Source organism: Tachysurus fulvidraco, chromosome 15 (assembly GCF_022655615.1).
Source record: "Tachysurus fulvidraco isolate hzauxx_2018 chromosome 15, HZAU_PFXX_2.0, whole genome shotgun sequence".
Classification (NCBI taxonomy): domain Eukaryota; kingdom Metazoa; phylum Chordata; class Actinopteri; order Siluriformes; family Bagridae; genus Tachysurus; species Tachysurus fulvidraco.
Genome location: NC_062532.1, coordinates 322,501 through 340,933, shown reverse-complemented (window position 1 = coordinate 340,933; position 18,433 = coordinate 322,501). Strand labels below are relative to the sequence as shown.

General features: G+C 44.5%; 1 protein-coding gene across 6 annotated transcripts in view; it reads left to right on the top strand.

The window, feature by feature from the left end:
* The window catches only part of unc5a (unc-5 netrin receptor A), a 187,475-nt gene that overhangs the window by 153,070 nt on the left and 15,972 nt on the right, over nucleotides 1–18,433 (top strand). For 4 of the 6 annotated variants that reach the window (XM_027138155.2, XM_047800459.1, XM_027138157.2 and 1 more), the window contains 5 exons: nucleotides 5,812–6,033; nucleotides 7,242–7,535; nucleotides 9,952–10,039; nucleotides 11,879–12,047; nucleotides 14,178–14,411. In XM_027138155.2, the coding sequence (XP_026993956.2) occupies nucleotides 5,812–6,033; nucleotides 7,242–7,535; nucleotides 9,952–10,039; nucleotides 11,879–12,047; nucleotides 14,178–14,411 (1,007 nt within the window). The remainder of the gene's footprint in view (nucleotides 1–5,811; nucleotides 6,034–7,241; nucleotides 7,536–9,951; nucleotides 10,040–11,878; nucleotides 12,048–14,177; nucleotides 14,412–18,433) is intronic. The other 2 variants (XM_027138158.2, XM_027138156.2) reach the window with 1 other exon arrangement.

Here is an 18,433-nt window from a genome sequence, read left to right as displayed (position 1 = left end):
GAAACAGATCCAGCTGTGTTCTAGTCATAATAACCGTTTACTTTTTTAGCCATTGCAGACATAACAGTCACATGTGTGAACTCTAGAGTCATAACACGCACATGGATTGTTGCCGCACATCTTAGATTAAGAGAATATCCTAACTCTTTTTTCCCAGAGACCAAAGTTGTGCCTGTTTTTCTTGTGTCCATGTCCAGAATTGAATGTCTTGGTCTTGTCACACTCCACAGTGGTGGTTCAAGTAAATGATGATATCAAACCCATTTACTTTGAAGCCTTTATCTTCCAAAACAGAAGTAAAATCATCTCATACCGAAAGCCAGCTCGTTTTCTAACCAGATTTACGGCACTAATAAATAGTCTTTATTACGCCGATTGCTGATTGTACACCGATGACGTAAACACGACGATGTTAATGAAACCTCGATGTCATGTGTTTCATTAGCGAAGCTCCACTTTATAACATAATGCAGAGAACAGAATTTGGTTTTAGTATGAAAATGATTGAAAGTGTTTATGAGGGTGTTATTTTTGAGTGCTGCATAGTATTTAGAGGAAGAAGCTTGGGGAGATTTAAAACTTAACAGATGATGCAAGATATGCCGAAGGGAACTTAGCAGAGAAATTCTCCTCTCTCTCTTTCTCTCTCTCTCGTTCTCTCTCACGCCTGACTCACTCGTCCAGGTTGTTTCACCTCCAGACACTGCAGGGCCTAGGTCTCCATTATGCTACAGTCTTTGAGCTGTGTGGAGATTACAGCTAGAAGGAGAAACAGCCCAGGCAAGAAGAGTAATATCAGTTCCTATCTGAGCGGAAAAGAGATTCTTGTGTAAAAGAGAAAGGACGAGGACACGTCAAAAAGAGGAGAGGAGCAGCGCTGCTGAATTACGTAGAATCTATCCAATTCTAAAACCTGATTAGCTCTGTCAATTAAAGCGTGATGGACATCCTTTCAATTATCAGGCTGCGCACAAAAAGATCGATGTATCCCAGAGCCGAGTCTATAGTTAGCCTGGAGGAATAGGGCACGTGACACCTGCTGGCTCTGATAAAAACTTGGCCTGCTGATGCTCCGATAAGCTCAAGGAGCTTCCGTTCTGAACAAAGAGAAACTGGAGGGAAAAGCAAGAGAGAGACAGAAAGAGAGAAACCAAAAGGTGTGATACATGGTCCGCTTTGGGAGGACACACATTGAACACAAAGGTGCAACCTGATTTCTCCTGAACAGGAAGTGACCTCCGAGCCTGTTTTGTTTTGACCTGCTAGCATCAGCGATGCTAATTCTATTAGGACCTTTCTATCACTGTCAACAGCGATGAAGCTTTCATGTTGCGAGACACCTACGAAATCAGCTCTAAAGCTCGCCGCCGTGTGTGCAGCCTCGCCGCAGGGCACCGGGTTTTATTTCAGCTTATCCTTCCCCAGCACCTGTAGACTCTCTCTCTCTCTGTTTACGCCTTCGTCATCACTCTCTCACCCCCTATCTCTCTCACACACACTCCGCTCGCAAGTAGAGATCCGGTTGCAGCTCAGCTTGGCTTCTCGTGGACATAACGTGGGAGAGACACACTTCCTGCAGGATGTATAGGTTCATGCTTTTTATTTATTTTCCTCAGAAACTGCACTTGGTTGTTAACCTTATTCTTTTTTTTTTTTTTTTTTCCTATCAGTCTCTAATGCGAATGCACCCGGTAAAAGAGAGAGAGATCGAGTGTCGGGTGTGAAAGAGACACACTCGCTTGTAACATCGCGGGGTTTCTTCTGACAGCTCGATACAGCTTTTGTATTTAATTCCACGACACATGACCTACTTCCGGCTTCAACCAAACAGTCCAATCTGATGCTCACTCACTCACTCACTCACTCACTCATTTTCTACCGCTTATCCGAACTACCTCGGGTCACGGGGAGCCTGTGCCTATCTCAGGCGTCATCGGGCATCGAGGCAGGATACACCCTGGACGGAGTGCCAACCCATCACAGGGTACACACACACTCTCATTCACTCACACACTACGGACAATTTTCCAGAGATGCCAATCAACCTACCATGCATGTCTTTGGACCGGGGGAGGAAACCGGAGTACCCGGAGGAAATCCCCGAGGCACGGGGAGAACATGCAAACTCCACACACACAAGGCGGAGGTGGGAATCGAACCCCAACCATGGAGGTGTGAGGCGAACGTGCTAACCCAATCCGATGCTGAAAGTCGTTTATTCATTTCTTATTTAACGAATTAATATTAACCCTACACACATCCACCACATCCAGGGTCTTTATTTGCATACTAAAATATGATTGGCTAAAACAGAATGTATTACACTTACAATGTATTTATTTTTTTTTTAATGCAGAACACTGTACACTCTTTAAGACTTCTGAGAACTCGGCTGACAAACGAAAGTGATGATATTTATTTAGACTTTACAATCAAGGGTGCAATTAACAACTTGGAACGCGGGTTAATTAGACCGATGCCGGCGTTCAGATCTGCAATTGGCAGCTCTCTTAATTGTGGCGGAGATGCTGCTGTTGTCGTTGTCGTTGTTTTTGTTGTCGATGTTGTTTGGCTGAGATGGTGGGCGAGTTCCGACAGAATCATTTCCTTTGACAACTTCACTGTTGTGGAATCAAAACAAACAAAGCTGTGTGTATGCGAGTTACTCAAACAATACCGCATTCACTGCATCGCCAGAGAGATGTAAAGCGTCTATACACACACACACACACACACACACACACACAATCATTTGTTTAACTGTCTTTCTGAGGACCTTCTGGCTTTTATAAAACTAACACTAACCTTTATCACAGAAACCAAAAATAAACCTAAAAAGAGATCCATCCATCCATTCATCCATCCATCCATTCATCCATCCATCCATTCATCCATCCATCCACTCATCCTACATAGATGTGTTAAATAAATGCTATGAAAAAAGAAAAAAACGGACAAGGACAAAACCCTCAGATATTCCTAACCACATGGCAACAACCAAGCTATAAAAACATGAAAACAAACACACACAGAGTCAGATATACATACTGTAGTCACTAACAAACAAATACAAAGATACACACACACATAACCAGTCTGACACACACAGAGCGACAGATACACACACATATGCAGATACACGGCGATCATGAAGGACACACACTCATGCAGATATACATCGATAATGACACACACACACACACACAACCAGTCTGACACACAGAAAGACAAGTACACATATACTGTACATAGATACACACACGCGTGCAGATACACACCGATAACGACACACATCCACATAACCAGCTGTTTTTCTGCCGTCCGTAATGTTTAAAATACAGAACTGATGAAATCCTTTTATTGGTCTTTAAGGATTTAAATCTTCAATTATCCTTAATTTAGGGTTTGGTATCTAATTTCATTTAATTGGAACACTGGGAGTGAGGAAGTGTGTGTGCTGTTGGGAAAAACGAGTCATAGACTCAGAGCACGACTCTAAACCGCTGACACTTGCTATACGATAAACACACACACACACACACACACACGAGCCGCAGTGCCACAACGACGGCCGTCACAAAATCCCATTTCCCACTGACACCGCTGATTAGGATTGTTTTCCATGTGATCGTCAGTCTCAGCACCGCGGGCCACAGACTCCGCAGAGGCAAAAAAGGCGGTAGATAAATCTGTTTCTATTCTCTCGCCCACTCTCTTTCTGTCTCTCCTCCTTTTGGGAGCGTGTGTGTGTCGTTCAATATCGCAGCCGTAAAAAAATTCAGGAGTGCTGATGTAGCAAGCTGCGAGGTGAGACACGCGGTCCGTTACGGCCGCTCTCCGGAGGAATAAAGCCCCGATACAATCCAAACACGACGCAGACGGAAAGAGCAGAGCTCAGAAAAGAACACGTCAATAACGCTCCGTGTTATAGGTACAAGAGTTTATTCTGAGTGCGCGTGTTAGCATCTGTCTCAGTTTCAATCTGGATACGTGTCCGGAATTCTGATTCATCTGCTGCATTTAAATCGTTTACGCACTTTAGCTGCTCCTCTCTTTCTTTCTCTCCTTCATTCTCTGCCTCCCACTCGACTCGTTCTCTCCCATTACGGGTCACCGTCTCTTTATACCTGCCTGCTCCGCTTCAGATAATAAAGCACTTTTTTTTTGTGTGTTTGTGTTTTCGGAAATGTTCCTGTTTCATCTGGTTTTGTTTAGTTAATAGAAAAAATAAATAAATAAGCGATAAAGTGAAATTAGATCGTAAACACGAAAAAGCTAAACCTTAAATACGGCACGGAGGAAAAGTCTAAATTTAACAGAGATCGTCGTTGGTGATGATTACACCTCTAGGGGGTGTGCGGTTCTAGGAAATTAATCAACAGCATGGAGTTAGAGGTGTTAGAGCTACAGATACAGCTCTGCAGTTGAATCACGTTTCACTAACAGCACCTTAGGAAATATTCTGTTCCTCGTACGCCACCGCGGTTTTGCCAAAGACACCATTTTTTTTTATTAGTCAAAGAACGTCAGCTAGCACTTTGTATCCGTTTAAGGTTACGTCTAATACAATCGAACGTTCGCGAAGCTTCTGATCTGTTGTTTCTCCCCTCTTGAATCAAAGCTCATTTGAAAAATCTAGCCGGTTACCGTGGTATCGCAAAACACATCATCTGTCCTCCCTGTCTCCTCACAGCAACGTCCCGATAATCGATGTTTGTTTGTACGTTTTTCTTTTTTTTTTTAAATAACAACCATTTTTATTTATTCAGTTATTCAGTCGTAGATGTCACCGTAAAAGCTGCCGTTACTATAGAAACAATATCGCATTATCACGAGAACACTCGTGATAAATTATGTATCGCTATAGTTACCGTGTGTGTGTCTGAGTTGTGTTTTTTTTTCTTTTTCGCCAATTCGTATCAGCACAAAAGGCTTTTCACAGAAGAGTATAAAAGCATCCTCAGGTTTGCCTAAATAAAAAAAAATTTAAAAAAAGCCCACTGCTTTATTGAGACAGGGTTTTTCAGCAGCAGCTGGATCACTGCCTTTAAACATGAGCGCTTTCTTTAAACCTCTGATAAAAACCAGGAAGAAGAAGATGATGGTGGTTTTTTCCCCCTTTGCTGTCAAATGCAATATGATGTAACACAAAAGCAAGAAATAGAAAAGTAAAAAAAAAAAAACTGGATGCAGATGGATACGAAGATGATGATGATGATGATGATGATCATCATCATCATCGACTTCAGCTGATAATCAACATGTTGGAATTTAATGCATTTGGAGTCCGAGATGGAAAAAAAAACATTTTTTGTAAGAAGCATCAGTTAATGATGTTGTTAATGACTGTAATTATTTTACTTACACATGCCGGTTTCCAAATATAGTCGACGAGTCGAGACATAATTTGGCGCGTTTGGTTTTTTTCACCAGCTATTGAACGTGAACGCGACTTCCTATAAATATTCTGCTGTTAACCGACTTGGTTAAGCGGTTTCGGAGATATCAGGATGCTGAAAACACGAACAAAACTCATCATAAGTCACAAGGTCCGAATCCTTTATGGAAGCATGGCCGAAGGTAAAAAAAAAGGTCATCTGTGCTGCTGAATGTGGATGGCGCCAGTTTACGCTCGATTAACAAAATTAAAGATTGCACATTGTAGACTGAATAAGTGCTACAGCTAAACGTTAAACAGCGGAACACGAGGCGAAAATATGGTCTGCAGTAAAGTGCTAGTGCTTGTGTTAGATGTGGTTTTAATGCCTCTCTCATTCTGTCTCTCTCTCTCTCTCTTTCTCTGTGGTGTAGCCGTGTCCGGTGCGGAGGACGTAGCCCTCTACGTGGGCATCGTTGCCGTGGCGCTGTGTCTCACTCTTCTCCTGGTGATCCTGGTCCTTGTGTATCGGAGAAAGAAGGAAGGTCTGGACGCGGACGTAGCCGACTCGTCCATCCTCACGACCGGCTTCCAGCCCGTTGGCATCAAACCTGCCATGCCAGGTGTGTGGGCACCGGACCGGTCACAGCGCTGCAGTACGATATCCTTCCTCTCTTATAACCGTCTCTATCTTCATTATCACCATTATTATTATTTTTTTCTTCTTCATTTTTTTATGTTTATTATTATTTTTAACATAGTCTGGTGTCCTTTTTGCCACAGCAGCTAATTAGTACAAAATCACCTCAGATTAAGGCTTTTAAAGGCATTTATCAAATTAGATCACTATAAATATTAGATCACTACACAAAACGGATTATTTAGTATGTAAATAAATCCAAATAAAGGTATCGAGTACATTTCTAAAGATGACCTAAATAGCCTAGTTTAGTAACACTAGCTAGTTCCATTACATAACCATAATCACTGGGTCATTAACAATACACTACTCACTCAATTATTAGCAATGAGAAAGTTTGTGCGAGTCCATCAGCAAACACCTTTGACATCAGCCTCCGTCGTCCCCACCACCACACCACCACCACCCCCCACGGGCCATTTTCCATCCGAGCGCTTTAAGACGCTGGGCGCTCTCTGTCGTGATCTTAATGCCGTGTTCTCTCCTGCTGATTTTCACCTTTAATCTGACGGCAGAGAAATGAAAATAGCAGTGGTGTGGAAAAGGGAAAGGTGCCACCGGCATGCTTAAGTGAGTCGGCTCTTTTCAGGAACACCGTCACTCCACCGCGACGCCGTTCATCGAGAAGGAACCAGATCGGTTTATGTGTTTATCTGTAGAACTCTTACGCCGTACTTTAAACTCATTTCCTGTACAAATGTCTTTCTGTGACTTTCTTTTTGCAATCTCTCCAGACCTGCCAACCCTGAATAATCCCACTGCGTTACTGTGTTACAGGACACACACACACACACACACACACACACAGAAAAAAAACTAATACACTAGACCTCTGCTGTGGTTCAAATGGCCTGCCGAGTGCTCTTCATGGAAAGAAAGGTTTCTCTGTTGATCTGTTAGCTAAGAGGAACACACGTTGATAGACTTCACATGAATGAACTGATTGAAAGCAAGGCCATATCTGTCAACCGGGGAAAATTGAGTTCACCATGCTCACGACACTATTAATGTGAGCTAGAGGAAGGGGCGGGGCTTCCAGAGTCATTGCACATCAAAATGTCATTCATTCCAGATTTATATTCCGATCAGCTCATCATTTTTTTGGGGGTGCGGGTGGGGGTGCTATTTTATAGCTTTTCCTCACAGGCTCTCTCTCTCTTACAGAAAACTCTCACCTGCTCACAATCCAGCCGGATCTGACCACGCCCGGTTACCAGGGTTCTCTGCGTACACGCCACGACCCGTCTCCTAAATTCTCTTTAAGCGATGGGCCGCTGCTGGAGCCTCTGGCTAACGGATCGCACACCATGGCCAACGGCAAAGTGAGCGCCGACAGCGGACACCTCACCAGCCGACTCGCAGCACAGAGCTACTTCAAGACTCTGCCGCGGGATGCCGTCCACACCTCCTACGGCACCTTCAACTTCCTGGGAGGCCGGCTTACCATCCCTAACACGGGTGAGTCACACGGCGGCAAGAAAACTTCCCTTTGCTCACACACACACACACACACACACACACACACACACACACACACACACACACTCGCTTTCTCACTTTCTCTTACACACTATTACACAGCTCCACTTCTCGCACACTCACACCTCTAGTTTGATAACGCGTAAATGAAGCAATGATACTAGCGCAGGAAGTGGGAATAATCCCAAGAGGAAAGAAAATGTGACTGTCCTTTCCGTTCCCTCGGAAACCTGAGCTAAGTCACGTTATTACACCTTGTTTTATTAACATTTTACTTTAATACGAAGTAATTACAGATAGCTGACCTCGAGAATAGCTACCTACTCGGGTAGTTATGTTTACCTCCGAATATCTACACCTCAGTGCAACAGTATTTATTAAGATATTATATTGCAAAGTGTGATACGATGGTGCTGTTATTTGAAAGCTAGCTATTTGTGACGGCTTTTTCCTGTAATGTCTGCTGTCTATTTTAAGTCAGAGGTAGTAATTAAACAGCAGTCATACACCAGTGTCAGTAGAAGACATACTGAGAAGCCTTACAGTATATTACTGCAAGAGAGATGATCAGAGTTGAAAAGAACATGAAGGTTAAACTGTAGTGATTTTACATTGATTGTACGTCAGCGCCGATCAAATTACATGACGGATCACCGAGGCGTCATAGAGCTTAGCTAAACACCGGTCTAGGTAAACAAAAGGCCTGGAAATCGCACTCCGGTTGACATTGTAACGATCGCGTTATGACAATAAAAGCCTTTCATAAAAGCAAAGTGAATCATTTTGCTTCCCTAGACTGAAATTGCTCTAATTAGGTGACATTAGCAAGTCCCGAGATTGTTTAAAAAAAAAAAAAAAACGCCAAGGAAGAGCGTCGCTAAACCGATCGGTGCCTGAATGGTGCCTGTAACCTTATACACTACCAAGGGCGCGAGTGGAGTCTATTTGGGACAATTAGTTTTCTCAATAAGAGAGTGAGCCCTCATCAGTCTGCCACGTTAGGAGTTAGCGTGAGGAGGCACAGGAGAGGAAATGAGGAAGAGATTTCCAATTTCGCTGAGAAATCCATCCTCTTCGACTGCGGAAAAAGATGCAGGAGGCAGCAGAGCAGCAGAACCAGCAGGGGAATAGACTGATCCTAGATCAGGGCGAGAAATGTATATACTGGCCTGGGTTTGGGATATGTTTCACACTACTTTATAAATTTACTGCCTTATTGCCCCAGGCAGCTGGATTCGCTGTAAGCAGACATGGTGGTTTGGCACACGATCCAAAGATGTATGAATCTCATGACTGGAATTTAAACATCAGCCATCGACCTCGGTTTAAGCCAAAGGAGACAGAAATGCTCAGTGGTATCTATGTCAGTGGCCATGGCAGTGAAAGATGGACTCCTACGCACGGGTAGGATGTCAGGGAAGGACCAGGAAGTCCTATGAATGTAAAGAAATTAGTGATGAGGTCTTCAGGCTTTAAAGCCTCTGGGTGGCACAGAACAGAGGAGATTTTCCGTGCATCTTGAGGAGATGTGGTGCAGAACAGGGGGTCGTAATCACTTTCAGCTCTGTTATTGGCTTTTTTTTTTTTTTTGTAGCGTTCAAAATCTTCGTCTTTTTGCGTTTGTGGACCGATTTTAGCTGCACAGAAATTTTTCATGCCATCGTTAAAAACAAAAGTGTTTTCTGGTCAGCAGTCTTGAAACATTTAACGTGTCGATTCGGTGCCATCGCGAACAAACAAAGACAGCCGCCGAAAAAAAACGTTCTAGCAGTGTGAGACATTTTTAATTAAAATCCCACAATCGTTAAAAGCCTTCAGTAAGAGGAAGGTGTTGGATGACACGAAACTCACCTTGCAGTTAATAATACACTAGTACAGGCGTTCATCCAAAAAACACCAAAACACATGATCTGTGTTGCTGCTTTTTTGTAGTCGAGTTTGATTTTTTTTAAAAATTTTTCCACTTTGTGACCATGAATCTGTGTGAATCTCCTCCACAGACTTTCTATTGCCGAAAGCATGGTTATGTTAGACTATTTAACCCTGGTAGCTTCGCTGTGCTTTTCGTCTAGAATGCATTAACACCTTCATTGTTCTCATAAACATTATTGTGTTTTTTAACAGATATCAACGAATGTGTGTGTGTGTGTGTGTGTGTGTGTGTGTGTGTGTGTGTGTGTGTGTGTGTGTGTGTGTGTGTCAGTGCTGTGGGATTTAAATAAAATCTTAAAAAATAATAATAATAAAAAACACTTCTTTGTCCTTGCCTGTCGTTCTTTGGGTGTCTATACATTAATGCAGTGTGTATGAAGGTCACACATCGTCAGTGTGCCTCTGCCTGTGAATGAGACCAACTGCTCCTGCTTCTTTCTGTCTTTGCACTTATTTGCATTAGGGATCAGCCTGCTCATTCCTCCCGAGGCCATCCCCCGAGGCAAGATCTATGAGATTTACCTCACTGTGCAGAGGAAGGACGATGTGAGGTAGGTCTCTCCACACTCACTGCCAGAAAAGTTTCACAGAATAGAAACGAGAGAGGAAGCACAAGGAAGGAGAGAGAGAGAGAGAGAGAGAGAGAGAGAGAGAGAGAGAGAGCCCAAAGGCAGCGCAGAGAGTGATTGAAGTCAGTTTCCTTGCGCTAGATCGTGTGTGTGTGTGTGTGTGTGTGTGTGTGTGTGTGTGGTCAGATGTGTGACTAACACCGGCTTTGGGCTCTGTGTGGTCAGTTCGCCTCGAATAAACGAGAGAAACAATGCAGAAGGAAGTGACTCATGATTTTTTTTAACCTTTTATATATAAATAATGTAGAAGTGTGAATATTTATCTGTCACAATGAGGGAGGACTGGCCTCTGTGCATGTCAGTGAAGGAGGCGTGGCCTCTGTGCATGTTACAGTCAGTGAAGGAGGCGTGGCCTCTGTGCATGTCAGTGAAGGAGGCGTGGCCTCTGTGCATGTTACAGTCAGTGAAGGAGGCGTGGCGTCTGTGCATGTTACAGTCAGTGAAGGAGGCGTGGCCTCTGTGCATGTCAGTGAAGGAGGCGTGGCCTCTGTGCATGTCAGTGAAGGAGGCGTGGCCTCTGTGCATGTTACAGTCAGTGAAGGAGGCGTGGCCTCTGTGCATGTTACAGTCAGTGAAGGAGGCGTGGCCTCTGTGCATGTTACAGTCAGTGAAGGAGGCGTGGCCTCTTTGCATGTTACACTCAGTAAACAAGGTGTGGCCTCTCTACATGTTACTATCAGTAAAGGAGGAGTTTCCTCTGTGCATGTTACTCTCAGTAAAGGAGGCGTGGCCTCTGTGCATATTACTCTCAGTAAAGGAGGAGTGGCCTCTGTGCATGTCAGTAAAGGAGGCGTGGCCTCTGTGAATGTCAGTGAAGAAGGCGTGGCCTCTGTGCATGTTACAGTCAGTGAAGGAGGTGTGGCCTCTTTGCATGTTACACTCAGTAAACAAGGTGTGGCCTCTGCATGTTACTATCAGTAAAGGAGGCGTGGCCTCTGTGCATGTTACTCTACGTAAAGGAGGCGTGGCCTCTGTGCATGTCAGTGAAGGAGGCGTGGCCTCTGTGCATGTCAGTGAAGGAGGCGTGGCCTCTGTACATGTTACAGTCAGTGAAGGAGGTGTGGCCTCTTTGCATGTTACACTCAGTAAACAAGGTGTGGCCTCTCTGCATGTTACTATCAGTAAAGGAGGCGTGGCCTCTGTGCATGTTACTCTATGTAAAGGAGGCGTGGCCTCTGTGCATGTTACTCTATGTAAAGGAGGCGTGGCCTCTGTGCATGTTACTCTCAGTAAAGGAGGCGTGGCCTCTCTTTATGTTGTTCTCAGTAAAGGATATTGTTTCTAATTTCCCGGATGGTTGATGACGTATAAGAGATCCATACTGTAGAGAAAGAGAAACATACTCCTCTATAGTGCAACTCCAAATATGTTACAAACCTCACAGAACAATGCAAGCTATCAGACATGGCCTAGTTTATCATAGTGCTGCATTAATATAACAGGGGGCATAAATCAAAAATAGGAGAAGAGGACAAACAAAAGGAAGATGATGCAATACATTTACAATCACACAACCCAGCGTAATAAAAGCATCAATTTTCAAGCGTCTTTGAAGTGAAACAAAATAGAGAATCTGAATAAATTATAAACATTTCTATTTAAACATAATAGATGTATTCACTGTAAGATGATCAGTTGGAAAGCTGGCTGCACGCCACTTTGGCTCGAGCGCCGACGCTGACCTTTGACACAGTATGTCGAACATGACTCTGGAGTGTAGTCTGACCCTGTGACCCCCTGCTCATGGTTTTACCTCCTCAGACTTCCCCTGGCCGGGTGCCAGACACTGCTGAGTCCGGTGGTGAGCTGCGGCCCTCCGGGCGTCATGCTGACCCGGCCTGTCATCATCAGCATGGAGCACTGCTCCGATTCCTGCACCGATCACTGGGCCATCAGGCTGAAGAAACAAACCTATGAGGGAACCTGGGAGGTGAGTCCATGATAAAGCATTACACTGTGTGACTGTGGGTCCGCATGCAAAATGTCATAGTTAAAGATGGATGAGGTGTTGGAGCTATTAGCCATTAGTTTGACATGAAAACAAACAAATTGTACTGCGGAGGGCCAAAGTCTGCAATTATGTCTTGAGTCAGTGTCGTTTTTGTCTAAATCGGAGTGAAGTTGATTCTTTCGGGTTTATCGGGTTCAAATCTCTAGAACAAGCGGCATTTCTTCAGCTCTACAGCTACGTCCCTTCACACAGGTTCTCACCTCGATCTCAATTGTGTTCTCATCTGCCTAAGAAAAACATACAGAGGCGCTAATCACTGCATCCGTGACTGTCACATTCCTGCGACTAATAGTAGAAAGGACATGCCCTTGAAAGTGGCAAGCATTTGTTGTTGTTTTTTTAATGGTACACTATTGATAACAACAAACAATCCCCATCCATCCATCCATCCTCGTCCCTCCTTCGCTCTCTTTTCCTTACTGAATTGAATCGGAAAGGATTTGAGCTGTATCTCCATCATCGTCTCCTCAAACACGTCACGTAATCCTCCAAAGAGCATTCCCCAGGAAAGAGATTGAAGAAGGAGGGTGAGAGAAAGGATGAAGAAGCAGAACAGGGGGGTGGCAGTGGGAGTGAAGGTCCTCTTTCATGTTCGATATTCTGCATAAATTATTCAGGCCGCCCGGTGTGGCAGCGGCGGGGCGTCTGCAGAATGAATTGGCCTGTCTCTGGCTGAGGTTAGACGAGGACTTTTAATCATCTTTTGGCACAAATATAGCCCAGGTACCCCAGACTCAGGCAGGAAAACGGGGAACTTCGTTCACCGCCGAGCCCTCGCAGGCCGACTTAGAGCAATTAATTTCTCCAGAGAGCATCTGAAGCGACAGGAAGAAAGGCTGAAATATAGTCCCTCGTCGATATCGAACCAACCGAATGGGGACGTTCAAGCAAAAAGAATAAGAGGAAGGGAGGAAAAACTTTCGGATGGGAAAAAAAAATCCGTCTTCATAGCGGGTGGATGTGAAAACGGCTCATGTCGATAGTAATTTTATTGATGAACACAACAGCTCATTTCATCGATCAGCAGGATGTCATTTCCTGGCCAGAGGTCCCGAGATGTGTGTGAGGTTGAATAGATTGAGAAAGCGGGTGTGCTCGTCACCGAAGCTCCCTTTTTACCTTTTGGTCTAATTAAAGCCACTCTGGGACGCCGTAAGATGATTGTATTGGAGGACAGGTTTAAAAGTAGCACGTTTCATCAGGAGATGTAGATTACTCTTCATTCATCTCTTCAAGGCTTTTTGTTATTGCTTGTGAATTATTTTGGCTCTAACACATCATTTCACTCACGAGTCAGGAGCTCGAACCTTAGCCTTAATTAATGCATTTTCACAGCAGTTAAAGCAGAGCGCGTCTAATTGTCTAAGCGGCTAATTGATTAACAAACGGGACCGGGGATAAACGGTGAGGGATTGGGTGCGGTGTTGCCTTGGCGACGTTAACGAGTGAGGTCAGGTCAATCTGCCCTGACCGGGATTGCATCTGTGGAGCTGTCTTTGAGAAACGACGACGCAGCATGCATCTTGTCTTTTTTCTCTCTCTCTCTCTCTCTCTCTCTCTCTCTCTCTCTCTCTCTCTCTCTCTCTCTCTCTCTCTCTCTCTGTCTCTTTCTCTTTCTCTTTTTTTCATTTTAATGGCTGTAATATCAAACAGATAAGGAGGAAATTGCCACAGGAACACGAATCGGATTTATTTGATCTGATGAATTCCAAGGTCTTTCATTTTTCTTCTGCAAAATGCCTCTGCTTCAGAGATGTGTGTGTTTTGTTCGTCTGTGCAGCGAATATCAAACATAATGCGTGTCAAACAGGCCACTAACGAGATGAGTATGAGCACAGGTAATTACAAATTAGCCCAGCGATTCACGTTCATTAATTCGACATGATCAAAATAAGATATTAATTACTCTCGAGAAAAAGCACTACGAATCCGAAACGTTTCTCTACAAGCCCATGTTGACAGCTTCCCTGCCCTGCCCTGCCCTGCCCTGCCCTGCCCTGCCCTGTGTGAACTGTGCTTTCACCCCGTTTCCTTGTGTACTTGTGTTAGGACGTGCTGCTGCTCGGAGAGGAGTTGGTGTCTGAGCCGTTTTACTGCCAGCTGGAGGCTGAGATGTGCCGCATGTTCACCGAGCAGCTCGGACGCTTCGCGTTGGTCGGCGAGTCCCTCAGCATGGCAGCAGAAAAACGCCTCAAACTGCTGCTGTTTGCCCCAGCCTACTGCTCCACGCTCGAATACACCATCCGTGTCTATTGCACTGACGACACACACGACCTCATCCAGGTGAGTATCCCTGACCTTGATTTTAAAATAAAACTATGTGTCTCCCATTAATACGCAGCTTGATACTATAGTTTATTTTACCCCGGAACATATTTTACCCTCAAAAGCAGCAGCCACAATGTTTAGATGCTCACGTAGGTTAGTGGGTGTAGAAATATAACGGCTAGTGATGCCATCATACTCATTTGATAGTATGTTAATATGGAGTGGTCAATTATTGATGGCAATGGAGGGCAAACTGCAGTGAGCGGTGATGGAAGGGTGATGGCGTAGGGTCTGAGTTGTGATTGGTCAATATTTTGATTGAGAAATAGTCGATGTATTAGCGGAACGAGGTTGGTGGTGTGGCTGGTACTTGTTGTGTGTTGAAGGATGAGGGATGTTTGGTGGATATGTTGGCCTAATGAGTAGTGATTAGTTGCGGTGTTGGTGTAATTAAAGGTGATTGAAGCATTAGATGATACTGTGGTGTAGCTGCTGATTGGCTGTAATCAGTAGAAATTGGTGCTCTGGGGTGAAGTGTGGCTGTCGGTTGGTGGGATACCGGTCAACGGTTCATATTTTTGCTTTCCTGTGTGCTGAAGTTTGACTGGTGGATGCATTAGTATTACGATTGATAATCGGTTGCCATGGTGTATTGAGTAATGAACGAGCGCCATGCTCGCATATGGTATCGGTGTCGTAATCAGGATTAGCCGGGAAGGAAAATGAGCGTCGGTTGATTTCGATGGTGTAATGGCTGGTGATCTTGTGATTGTTGCTATTCTTGTGTGATGAATGATGATAGGTTCTGTTCCTCTTCTGTTTTGTTCTCCATTTGCTTGTCATCTGGCTGCTTATGTCTGTATTTCTTTGGCATATTTCCCTTCTCCTTTATTTTTTTCCCTCATGAACGGATCAAGAATAATCAGGAGCTAATGCCAACGCTGGCTCCCTGGAGAAGCACATTTGAGTAGCCTTTAAGATTTCATTTGCACGGTTAATTAGTAAATGAAAAAGAGAAGCCGTGTGGCTGCCGTCCCGAGTCCGCCACAAGAGAGAGAAGCGTAGCGCGTAGTAATCACCACTCCAACCTCAACGCCGCACTGCCAGAGCAGGGAAAAAAAGAAAGAGCGCGTGTCAAACGACATGAGGAGACTTGGAGAAGTTGTGTGATGGGTGGGTGAAGGGAATTCAGGGGAAAGTCGGAGAGAGATGGACGGAAAGAAAGAGAGCCAGAATATCCACGCACATCTTCGAGGACTGTGGACAGTGGCGTTTGGACCCAGAGCCTCGATTAGTCCAAATGAAGAAAGTTTCTCAGGAACACAAGGTCCTCCGAAGCATCATGAGAAACTCCAGCAGCTACTGATCTCCAGCCAAACCGCGTCCTCGGCACCCACACTCGTTATGAACTCATTAGGAGCTCCATAAGGCTGCGAGATGCAAGCTGTTGATGTGTAATGCAAGTGTTTTTCAGCGTATTATATATAGCACCATTAAACACCGGGAAAAAGTGGAACATTAAGTAAATAGGAGTAATATAAAGAAAAGAGAGCAATAATGGACTAGTGCAGCGCCTGACCTTGACAAGCACTAGAGATGTGTGTGTGTGTGTGTGTGTGTGTGTTCATGCTAAGCTCTTTTGTCCTTCTTTTTTCCAGCTACACTCCCAGATGTCTGTGGTAAGCCACATTGGCCTCGTGGGATATGCAGTCTTTTTGGGCTAACGTAGTAATACACAGTAGTGCTCTAGTTCCTTTGAGAATCCGATCTACGCCAGTCGCTGTTTTGTAGAAAACAAGCGCACGCCTAACAGGTGCAGCGAGCTCTTTCTCCAAAATTTACCCCCTCCGGAGTGACTGATTGGCTTCTTGTACAGTCACAGGTATTCATTTATTGTGATTGTCTTTGGACTATTATGCTAATCAGCACTAGTCAGAAGAGCGTGTTGTAGAAATAGGTAGCAGATGATCAAATGCCTGAGACGCATATTTATCTCTGGCGACGTGTTAATCGTATCGTGTTATAGGCTGTAACGATTGCAGAAGACACACACACACACACACACACACACACACACACACACACACACACACACACACACACATCTTACCATAATACCAAATTAACTTTTGCACTGAGCAGGAAATAAGCACCGCCGTTACTGTTCAGCTGAACACTCGCTACCTCGCGCTTCAGGCACATTTCACCCAAAAGGATTGCACCGAGGTGCAGTTTGTTTTCTGCCATATTCCGAAGAGTGCTAAAAGGTGGCAGGCGTACACACACAACAGCTCTAGAGAGATTTCTTATTTATATTTGAAGCATATTTATATATATATATAATATAGTTCTCTCACGGTTGTGATGATTTTTTTAATCCACTTCGGCACAAAATTTATTCCACGCTGTGGAAACGTGTCCAGATTCTTTTTTAAAATCAGACAGCCAGAAGATCCCACTCTCTACCTCCTTCGCTCTGACCGACAGCAGGGCATTAAGGGCGGCTTTTCATCTCCCAATTAAACCCGATTAGAAACAGCATAATTGTGTTTGATCGTTAAGTGTCGTCATGAAACCCAGGAGCCAGCGACATTTCAGTTCACAGGCTCTCAATAAGCGAGTGGCCCTACGGGACCAATTAGATCAATATTTAACACGCAGCTCGCTCTTCTCCAGCGCTGCTGCTGCCGTGCCTGCGGAATGGAATAATATGGAAGGTTATGAGTTCAAATCCCAGTGCAGCCACAGAGACAGAGTCGGACCTGTGCGCTAGACCCTTAACCCTCAGACTGCTTAGACGTCAGCGTTGAGTGGGCCGTGTTGTGACAGCTCTGTGCTCAGGTGGTGGTCCTCCTCTCCTTCGTATGAACAAAAGTGTGGATGTGGCACAGAGTTACTGTTATATATCTTATACTCAGTACTCACTTACACACATCTCCCAGTTTGGACCCATTTACTGTTAGGGAAGAAAAAAAAAGTGATCTGTTATCATCAAGATTAGGAACGATGCCTCGGTGATCGAAAGATTTCCCAGACGAATAATGATTTTTGTCTGAAGTTCTTGTGAATGTAAATCTGTAATGTTGGCCTTTGTGTGCACCCAAAACCACACACACAAACACACACACACACACACACACACACACCCTCTACTCTATTAACAAGTAAACGAGGATTTATTTATTTATTTTTGAGCTATTCAGAATGTAACATTATAGAAGCTGCCATCTTGGAAAACATCTCAACGCAGCTTGATAGCATTCAACCGACCAGAATTTTATTTCACCGATCGACATTACAACCATCGACCGGTGAAGCGAATCGCTCGGATTTTTTTCTCGTTGCGGTGTCACCTGTTATCGAGGAAGCAGGAAAATTGGGTAAGGATCTGAGCGACTTGGACCAGTTCTGATGTTTACAAAAAAATGCCCCTAAGTAGGACACTGACAGGGTCCAGGGTAGAGGTCTTCTCTTGGTCTAAAGAAATCTACTGACCCGAAGTGACCCGAATCACTTTTTACCCGAACCCGACGTGCATATTTTTTTATTTACCCGACCAGAGACAAACCCGAAAAACGTTGACCCGAGTCCGACCCGACCGGTCGGCAATTCTTTTTAACCCGACTGGACCCGAATGTTGCAGACACCGATGCAGCCGTGCACGCACCAGTCAGACAGAAAGTAACCGCTACAGCGTGGATTCAAAATTGATTGACAGGTCTGTTTCAATGAAAATTAGCTTACCGCCAGCAGCACGACGTCGCAAGCGGTATTGGCAAACAGACGAGAGGTTGGAAAAGGACTCGAGTCGATGCACACACACGAGATACAGTGGTTCGGGTCTTCTCGAGTCCGTTCGGTAAAAACACGTTCATTTTAAATTACCCGCTATTATTACACCCGTGAATCTGGGGTCTCGGGTCGGACCTCGGGTTTTCGGATCCAAGTGGACCCGTGAAGACCTCTAGTCCGGGGCTCCCAGGACGTCTACAATATTACAAAATTTTAAGGCTCGTTAGATTCATTTTTTTTTTAAA